This window comes from Phyllobates terribilis, unplaced genomic scaffold (genome assembly GCF_046119375.1).
Source record: "Phyllobates terribilis strain yellow unplaced genomic scaffold, ASM4611937v1 Scaffold_5__5_contigs__length_657084704, whole genome shotgun sequence".
Taxonomy (NCBI): Eukaryota; Metazoa; Chordata; class Amphibia; order Anura; family Dendrobatidae; genus Phyllobates; species Phyllobates terribilis.
Window position 1 is genome coordinate 35,830,388 of NW_027362765.1, and position 10,408 is coordinate 35,840,795.

A 10,408-nucleotide genomic window follows, 5' to 3' on the forward strand; every position below is an offset into this window, starting at 1 on the left:
GACGGTGAATATGAAATTTCTCATATTCTTAATTCTAGATGGCATAGAGGGAGATTGCAGTATCTCGTCGCTTGGAAAGGTTTCGGTCCCGAGGATAACTCCTGGGTAAAGGCGGATGATGTCTCTGCTCCTAGACTTGTCGGAGCGTTTCACAGGAGGTTTCCTGATAGACCTGGGCCTGGAGGATCCGGAGGATCCTCATAGAAGAGGGGGTACTGTTAGAACCCTCCTGTTAGTTTTTTTCCTATTTTGTTGGTTACATGACTTTCTGCCTATATAATCCAGCTCCGCCCTTCTGGCCTTGCTGGACTTCAGTGTTTCATTTACTCTTAAACTAGCCAGGTGCCTTGTACCTAACTCTGTAGTTTGCTTTGTCTTTGGACCACTAGTACTTTGTGTTTGTTTGTCTTTGTTCTGCTACTATTTCTGCTAGGAGGTGTCCTACTATATCCCAGTCCTTAGTTCTTGTAGGGACCCCTCCCTTATATCTATAGGTCTGCGTTCAGACTAGCCGAGGGCTTAGGCGGGTCTGTTCACAAGGAACAGGTCTCCCGCTGCATCGTAGGGAATCAGCTTAGTCCTATTGTAGGGACAGTTTTCCTATCTTTCCTTAGTGCTTGTAGCAGTTCATAACAATGGCAAGAAAAAAGCAGCTAAGTAAAGAAAAACGAGTGGCCATCATTACTTTAAGAAATGAAGATCAGTCAGTCTGAAAAATTGGAAAAACTTTGAAAGTGCCCCCAAGTGCAGTTGCAAAAATCATCAAGCGCTACAAAGAAACTGGCTCACATGAGGACCGCCTCAGGAAAGGAAGACCAAGAGTCACCTCTGCTTCTGAGGATAAGTTTATCCAAGTCACCAGCCTCAGAAATCGCAGGTTAACAGCAGCTCAGATTAGAGACCAGGTCAATGCCACACCGAGTTCTAGCAGCAGACACTTCTCTACAAAAACTGTTAAATGGAGACTTTGTGCAGCAGACCTTCATGGTAAAATAGTTGCTAGGAAACCACTGCTAAGGACAGGTAACAAGCAGAAGAGACTTGTTTGGGCTAAAGAACACAAGGAATGGACATTAGACCAGTGGAAATCTGTGCTTTGGTCTGATGAGTCCAAATTTGAGATCTTTGGTTCCAACCACCGTGTCTTTGTGCGACGCAGAAAAGGTGAACGGGTGGACTCTACATGCCTGGTTCCCACCGTGAAGCATGGAGGAGGAGGTGTGATGGTGTGGGGGTGCTTTGCTGGTGACACTGTTGGGGATTTATTCAAAATTGAAGGCATTCTGAACCAGCATGGCTACCACAGCATCTTGCAGGGGCATGCTATTCCATCCGGTTTGCGTTTAGTTGGACCATCATTTATTTTTCAACAGGACAATGACCCCAAACACACCTCCAGGCTGTGTAAGGGCTATTTGACCAAGAAGGGGAGTGATGGGGTGCTACGCCAGATGACCTGGCCTCCACAGTCACCAGACCTGAACCCAATCGAGATGGTTTGGGGTGAGCTGGACTGCAGAGTGAAGGCAAAAGGGCCAACAAGTGCTAAGCATCTCTGGGAACTCCTTCAAGATTGTTGGAAGACCATTTCCGGTGACTACCTCTTGAAGCTCATCAAGAGAATGCCAAGAGTGTGCAAAGCAGTCATCAAAGCAAAAGGTGGCTACTTTGAAGAACCTAGAATATAAGACATATTTTCAGTTGTTTCACACTTTTTTGTTAAGTATATAATTCCACATGTGTTAATTCATAGTTTTGATGCCTTCAGTGTAAATGTACAATTTTCATAGTCATGAAAATACAGAAAAATCTTTAAATGAGAAGGTGTGTCCAAACTTTTGGTCTGTACTGTATATAATTATATTATGTATATGTAATATATAATCTACATACATAAAAATGAATGTTGCATTCGTATACACGCATGTTTTTATATACCAGCTGTTGGACGTAAAAGCAACACACGCTATACCCATCTGTTGGACATAAAAGCAATACACACCCTAACCCTAATAACGAGTGCAACACGTCACATCCAAATCAAATTCGTGCATTGTTTGCAATCATATTAACCGCCTGCTCTCCTTCATCTCCAACAGAGTTATGGGAGAAATATAAATAGCACACGACTGAAGATATTTTCCGTCAAATACGCAAGGAATATTCAAATATGAACATGGATTTTACAGCAGAAATCTACAACGAAGCGTTGATAATGACTGAAAATTTGTGCTTAGAAATCGCAAACAAAGTTCTCAATCAATTGGGAAAGCCATCACCGAATCTATCTGCTGCTGCTTTGTTCGATGTAGAATTGCGTCGTGAGCAAAATTACAACACGGGTGATCTTTTTTCGTATGTGCAATCAAATATTTGTAAGCTAACGCTTGAGCAAAAAGACATTTGCGATCAAATAATGCAGACTATCAATAACGGAGTTGGAGAAATCTTCTTAGATGAGCAAGGAGGAACTGTTAAAACGTTCCCAATTAGATTGATTCTGACAGCAATTCGATCTCAAAATGACATAGCCTTAGCTCTTGCGTCGTCTGGAATAGCTGCGACATTGATACCAAGTGGAAGAACTGCTCATTCCCGTTTGAAATTGCAATTGTACATGCAATTCGTTGAAACTCCCACGTGCAACATTTCCAAAGCATCCGGCATGGGAAAAGTATTACAGAAATGCAAACTTATTGTTTGGGATGAATGCACAATGGCGCACAATAAATCGCTTAAGGCTCTTGATCGATCATTGCAAGATTTACGTGGAAACATCAGACCATTTGGGAACTGATCAATCGATACCAGCGGACAAAATAAATGCTTGTCTGAAATACTCTACTTTGTGGTGACACGTAAAGACATTAAAATTAACTACAAATATGCGTGTCCTGCTGCAAAACGATCGATCAGCTGAAAAATTCTCAAATGAATTGCTGGACATTGGGAACGGAAAGGTGCAGGTTGATCTGCCCTCAGGACGAATTTTATTGCCTCATAACTTCTGCAATTTTGTGACGTCACAAGAACAATTGGTTGAAAAAATATTTCCCAATATTCAAACCAATTCTAAGAATAAAGATTGGCTGAGTGAACAAGCTATTCTTGCAGCCAAGAACAAAGATTTCTACGAACTTAACAATATTATTCAGTCTAACATTTAAAGCGAGGCAGTCACATACAAGTCCGTCAACACTATTGTGGCAGCAGATGTAGCGGTTAATTATCCAACAGAATTTTTGAATTCACTCGATCTGCCAGGGATGCCACCACACTTACTGCAATTGAAAATCGGCATGCCAATTATCATGTTGCGAAATATTAACCAGCCAAAGCTTTGCAATGGCACGCAGCTTGCAGTAAAACAATTAATGAGCAACGTCGTTGAAGCAAAAATCTTGACAGGACCTTTCAAAGGTGAAAATGTCCCTCATTCCTCGCATTACTATGATTTCAATTTATATGCCATTTCAATTTAAGGGATTGCAATTTCCAATTCGATTGGCGATTGCAATCACCATCAACAAAGCTCAGGGCCAATCTTTAGAATTGTGCGGTTTAAATCTAGACACGGATTGCTTCTCACATGGACAATTATATGTTGCGTGTTCTAGAGTTGGCAAACCAGACAATCTCTATATCTACACAGACAATGGAACAACAAAAAATATTATATACCCACAAGCATTGTGAAATTAAATATTTTAGAAACGTTGCGCTTTCTCTTTTCTTCCTTTTCCATTTAACCAGACTGAGCTACAGCAACGCGTGGCCGGGTACAGCTAGTAAGTAATAATAATACTCACCTGTGTAGTCATATGTAGGAATCTCCTCTTTACGCCGCTCATCACCCCTCACATATGTCTCTGTATTATTAACATGGGTCAGATCTTCACCCTGAAACAAATATTGTAAAAGTCACAGACAGATGTAGAAGTCATATCTATGATCAGCTCTAATCCTGCCATCTCCACCGTTCTCATTACACAAGTATAAAACATACAATACTGGTAGATAAAACATGACTGAAGACAAGACCTTCACATCAGTCTACACATCATAAGGGAGATCTCATGACACCTTCTCTCCATCTACCTGATGATCCTGAGGAACATCGGGATTTTCTTGTTTACAGTCCTGTGGGAGAAGAGGATGGGGACATCTCTCTGGTGTTGTCCTCTTACTGGATAGAACTGGAGGAAACACATACAGGGACTGAATTCATTCTTTACATACAGATAATTATAGGCCGTGTGTATTTAGTCCTATCTATTACCTGGTGATGTGAGGGGCTGGGGAACCTCCATCATGACGTCCTTGTACAGATCTGTGTGTCCTTCTAAATACTCCCACTCCTCCATGGAAAAATGGAGGGTGATATCCTGACACCTTATAGGAACCTGACACATACAATGATACAATCATCCCCCGATCCCTTCATAGCATTACTGTATAACGTCCCAGCATTCCCAGCAGTGTCACCTCTCCAGTCAGCAGCTCAATCATCTTGTAGGTGAGATCTAGGATCTTTTGGTCATTGATGTCCTCATGTATCAGGAGGTGAGGTGGAGGCCTCGTGATTGGGCTCAGGGGTCTTTTCCATCCCTCAGACACAGGAGTCTGACAGCGCTCACTAGAGGTCTTCTTCACTACTGTGTAATCCTGGTTATGGAGAGATATATTAATAAATCTCACTACAGACATTTCCAGAGTCCTCACCTCTCCAGTTCTGTCCATCTGATATTCCCATAGATAAGAATGATGTAATGTGACGTCATCAGAATCTCTCACCTCTCCAGTAAGCCGGAAGAGGATCTCTAGGGTGAGGTGTAATATCCTCTCCGCCATCTTGTCCCCGTCCCTATCCATCCTTGATGGGTCAATCAGGAAAATTCTCTTATATAGAAGATCTCCACTGAGATGATCCAATATTGTAGGACCTGAATGAGAAGATGAAACAATGTAACATCATAAAGAATCCAGCGCTGGTTGACATCAGTTCTGAAGACACATCCATATAGTGTGAAATTTGCCATGTGGGTGTGTCTGCAATACAGGAATGAGGCAAGACTAAATATACAGTGCTGACACCCGACTTCTAAAACAACAGACTGCTGGGCGGCCAAAAACAACAGCTAAGGGGACCGTCCGGGAAGCATTTGCCCCTCTGCCCCCCAGACCTGACCTCCCCTCCCTGCGCCCAGTAATGGGGGATCTCCACATACCTCCACCTGCAGAGCCGCCACCACATATATGGCTGTTCTGTGCGCACAGGACCTGTGATGAGGTCACAGGAGGGGAGGAGTCAGGGGTCACATGATCAGGGGCCTCAGTGGATGCAGGACTCTGCTGTGCTGGTTGTCATGGTGCTGGATGAGGTGAAAGTTATGTGTGGGGTCAGGAGGGGTTTACAGTGTGGATGTAGCGGAGCCGCGTACGGAGCGGAGCCGCGCTTGTACGAGGCGTACGGAGCGGAGCCACGTGTGTACGAGGCGTACGGAGCGGAGCCGCGTGTGTACGGGGTGTACGGAGCAGAGCCGCGCGTGTACGAGGTGTACGGAGCGGAGCCGCGTGTGTACGAGGTGTACGGAGCGGAGCCGCGTGTGTACGAGGTGTACGGAGCGGAGCCGCGCGTGTGCGAGGTGTACGGAGCGGAGCCGCGCGTGTGCGAGGTGTACGGAGCGGAGCCGCACGTGTGCGAGGCGTACGGAGCGGAGCCGCACGTGTACGAGGTGTACGGAGCGGAGCCGCGCGTGTACGAGGTGTACGGAGCGGAGCCGCGTGTGTACGAGGTGTACGGAGCAGAGCCGCGTGTGTACGAGGTGTACGGAGCAGAGCCGCGCGTGTACGAGGTGTACGGAGCGGAGCCGCGTGTGTACGAGGTGTACGGAGCGGAGCCGCGTGTGTACAAGTTGTATGGAGCGGAGCCGCGAGTGTACGAGGCGTACGGAGCGGAGCCGCGCATGTACGAGGTGTACGGAGCAGATCCGTGTGTGTAAGACGTGATCAAATCCTCTTCCTCTCTGAAGAGGATGTTTGCACACCATATAGGGTGTAACCATTAATGCAGACCATGCATAATTAGCATACAAGTCAGACAATCAGTATTACAAGATAAACTGACAAGCAAAAGGGTAACAATGTTTTGAACTTTTGACATGAAGGTTCCATATCTCATTATCCACTACTGCTTCGAACTGGTGACTACCATCATTTTATAGATAATTATCTTGGCTATCTCATACATAATTTTGACTATTTTGCATATGATTAGTTATACAGATTCTTGTCACCCCAAACGTAAAAAAAATAGCAGTAGTATAAAAATATAGAAGGGGAGACCTCAACAGATGAGTAAAAAGTAACTGGACAAGCTTGAATGTAACCCCATCGGAGATACCACAGACTGGTGCTTACTCAGGTATACCATAGATTGCAACCTATCCATATACAGACTTTGAGACAGTATCTGGCCAACATTAGAAGTCAATTATTTATTTACATGGTTTATCAGTACATAGTAAGTATTTACGAACTATACCGCAGATATTGTTGGCTTTATGGAGTGGACAAAACTAATTAAAAAACAATTTTTTTTTTATTTTCTCATTTTTCAATCAAGACAGTATTACTGAACAAGAATCATAGGCAACTATATTTCAGGCTCTAGACAGCAAACGCTGCACTAGAATGCTGCCTATGGAGTCACATTGATTTAGATATTGAGACCCCATTTAATACATGCTTTTAGTTTAACTCTAAGTAATTCAAAAGGAACACCTTTATCCACATGTAGTGGATTACCTGATTTTATAAGATAGTACTTTTGGAAAAATTGTCTATTCCGTTAGCCCAGTGTAAAGATGACTTTTAATTCTAAAATCCAAGAATGAAATCTCTCTTGGATCAGTAAAAACACAAATAAATAAATTCAAAACCAGAGAAATTGTTAATGAATTAATTAAATCTATTACGGTCACATCACATAAAAAAGATGTCGTCTATGTAGCGACGGTACCAGAATACACAATGTATAAACAGGTTTGGAGCACTAACCACAAATTTTTTAGATTCCCGCCAAGCCATGAAAATAATTACTATCGTTGGGGAAAACGTAGCCCCATCGAAGTTCCTGTGACTTGTAGAAAAAATAAACATGAAAAAATATATATTGCATCATATAGTTTTGTTTTTTTTATTATAAATCAGGGATATAATTGCTGTACGTGTCAAAAACCTGACTCTTTCCAAACTTTGCTAAATATCATTAGTATCTGATATTTAACCGGGTTTTAAGGGAGTAAAAGGTGAAGGAGGCTGTATACTAGCGCACAATAATTTCACCAAAAGAGCCTATACTGACTACAATCAGTCGAAAAAGTGTAACAAAATCTCTTTGGAGTATTTTAGGGAATAAGTGAAAAATTAGTGTAGCGCCCCGAGGGTTCGGCCGCTACAGGGGTATTGCACCTCAGACCAGAGGTGTGATATTCCACTCCCAGATAAGGATGGAGTATGGACCAGGGCTCAGTTAGCTGCATACAGCACACACACCCCATTTCCGAGGGACAGCTCAACGGTGCTCCCACTAGACAGAAGTGCAGGCACGACCGACTATGTCCCTGCCTGGAGTGGGGAGGGGGGTGGGAACACCCAGTGCTGTAGGGGCAGATAGGGGTTGGTTCCTGAGCGTAGGAAGGAGCCCATTGGTTGCTGGTCATCTGGGCTCATGGTCAGAGGGAGGTATAAAAGGTGGGCACCATCTTAGATCTAGGTTGGTTCGTTCGTCAGTTCAGCCAGAGGAGAAGACAGGGAGTAGAGGCTCTGTAGGAGCTCTACTCCAAGAGGGCCTAGTGAGAGGCCGAGGAGGAGGTGAAGGGGAGCTGGGATTTTGGCTCATCTCAGCTCCAAGAGAACGGAACAGAAAGGAACAGAAAAGAACAGAGAAAGAGAAGGAGAGACAGAGAAACAGAAGGGCTCAGGAACAAGAAGGTGGAAGGGACCCTAAGAACCCACGAGAATCCAGGGTGAAGGGTCAGGCAGATTAAGGGTACCGGATCCCAAGTTGGTGGAGGAGAAACTACCCTCAGCCAAAGACCGGTCATCGTGATCATCTATTGGTGCGACACCTCATCAAACCTGCTAGGAAGGCACCATATAGGACAGCGGAGGACGGGGCCCACGTTTAACCGCACAAGTCCGCGGCAGCTGGACAAAAGTGGGTCACTGGTGAGGCAGGCCAGAGAAAGGATTAAAGGGGGTCCTGTGCCATGCTCCTGAACTGCTTGGGAGTTGACCGAGCCCCACACCTGGTGGACGCAGCACGGCTCGGGCGGTCACTACCTGTACAGAAGTGACCCGGAACAAATGAACTGTGAGTAAAGACCCTGGACTGTAACTTGTTGTCTGTGTGCTCCTTCGCGCCTCCAGCACTACCGGTACTGGGACTCTCACCACCATCACTCCCACCATCCACTACACTGCCCTGGGGCTGCACTCTTCCCGTGGGGAGTCACACTACCCTAGCTGCACACCTCATCAGCCCCAGCAGTCTGCCCTGCAGCGGCGGTTCCTAATAACCGCAATCCACGGGTGGTGTAGTCGGACATCTCTTAAAACATCTACAAGACTGCCACTGGTCTGACCACTCTGAGCCGCGGGACCGGGCTGCCACTACTACTCCCAGCGTCTCACTATTGCCCGGTTCCGTGTGCCCCACGGCCCAGGGGGCGAGTCAGCTTTGGCGTAGTCGGCAGGATTTCGTGCCCGCTAACCACGGGTACTGCGCGCCTGAAAAGAGACTGTTTCACTGTACTAAAGATGGCGCCCGCCCCAGAAGAACGAGCGCCATAATGTGCACGCCAAAAGACCACAGGAGGCCGCCTCCCATCGTGGGCCGGGTCCCAGAATGGCGCCAAAGAGGAAGCCCGCCCCCGACAACCATGAGCACTGCTGTGGAAATGTCCGTCAACGTGGGGGGGCTGCCCCTAAAGGTGATTGTCAGCAGATGCCCCCAAGACCACCCCCCATGGGGGCGGATAGGAAAGAAAACTGCGGGGCAGGGGGTGGTCTGGATCAGTCCAGACAGACCGCACCCGGGGATGGACGCCCTCAGCAGCACCAGCCTCCTGGCCCGGAGCCTGCTGCAGGCCGAACCACTCTGCAGCCTAGCAGAAGTCCTAGCGCAGCTCCCCAGAGACCCGGAGCGTGCGCAAGCTGCACTGGAGGACCTGGAGCGGAGGATGGTCCGGGCGCAGCAAGGTGCACTCACCGAGTGGAGAGAGGAACTGGCCCGGCAGGCCAAGACCCACCAGCGACAGGCCTCAACCGCACCCCGGAGTTTGTCTGCCTCTGAGGACGGCGCAGGAGGAGAGAGGACCGGAGGCGACGCCGCGGAGGGAGCCACGAGGACTGAGGCAAGTGAAGGGGACGTCACCACCCCAAGCCCAGCACCCGCAAGCCTGCCCCAGCCTCCCGTTGCAGCACCAGAAGCCCCACTCACCGCACCTGTTGCCGCGCCGCCACTGCTCCCAGCTAGGCCTCAAGCGTCGAGCGCCACGGCCACGCCCCGCCCAGCGCCACGCCCCTTGACCCCGGGCGCCGTAAAGCAGGAAGCATCATCGGCCCGGTCGCAAGGCCTGGATGACCCGGGCGCCATCGCTAAGCCTGCGCCCCTGTCCCGGATGGGACTGCCACCTAGCGCAGCCACAAGACCCCCGGCCTGGTCGCAAGGCCGAGTGCCCCCGGGCGCTGCTCCCAGATTAGGTCCCCCCACTATACCATTGCTGGGCGTGGACCTATTGGCACAATCACACCGGTCCGGATGGACTGCCGCTGGAGTGGCCGGCTGAAGTGACCGGCAATCAGCCATGGATGGCCCAGCCCCCGCGCGAGCCTCTGATACCGGCTCCTGAACCCGTCAAGGTCACCCTACCCCCACTGGAGGACGTCCAATTTGCGTGGGACCCCGCCAGCGAGAACTTGATGGGGTTCTCTCAAGAGACCCGGGCAGACGCGGTCCGTCGTCTGGAGGCCTGTCATCAGCAACTGGCGACCTTTGAGCGGGAGCGACGAGAGAGGCGCGTCAGAGAGGAACGGCTCCAGGCCCAGAGTGCTGAACAAAAACGCAAGGCCCGCCAAGACCCCCGAGCAGCCCGTGGTCCCCGAATCACCGGGACCATAGTCAAATTCCACATGGAGAACGGCTGGGGGTTCATCAGGGGCCCAGAAACCGCAGGCGACGTCTTTGTGACCCGCAGGGACGTTGAGAGTCATCTACCTGAGGGACATCGTGGCCGTGACCTATACCCTGGTGATGTGGTCACCTTTACCCGCCACGTAGGTGCAAAAGGACCATACGCCCTACATGTTCATCGGCTCACTGAGGAGGAGCTACAACACCGCG

At 48.2% G+C, this 10,408-nt stretch overlaps 1 protein-coding gene across 1 annotated transcript in view; it reads right to left on the minus strand.

The window, feature by feature from the left end:
• LOC141270677 (uncharacterized) overlaps window positions 1–5,307 on the minus strand; it is a 30,232-nt gene extending 24,925 nt beyond the window's left edge. Inside the window, exons 1-6 of the mRNA XM_073680774.1 lie at window positions 5,229–5,307; window positions 4,795–4,943; window positions 4,486–4,665; window positions 4,280–4,403; window positions 4,099–4,196; window positions 3,810–3,900 (exon numbers count right to left, since the gene is read on the minus strand). Coding sequence (XP_073536875.1) covers window positions 3,810–3,900; window positions 4,099–4,196; window positions 4,280–4,403; window positions 4,486–4,665; window positions 4,795–4,872 — 571 coding nt within the window. The 5' untranslated portion in view covers window positions 4,873–4,943; window positions 5,229–5,307. The remainder of the gene's footprint in view (window positions 1–3,809; window positions 3,901–4,098; window positions 4,197–4,279; window positions 4,404–4,485; window positions 4,666–4,794; window positions 4,944–5,228) is intronic.
• Window positions 5,308–10,408: the final 5,101 nt, after the last annotated feature.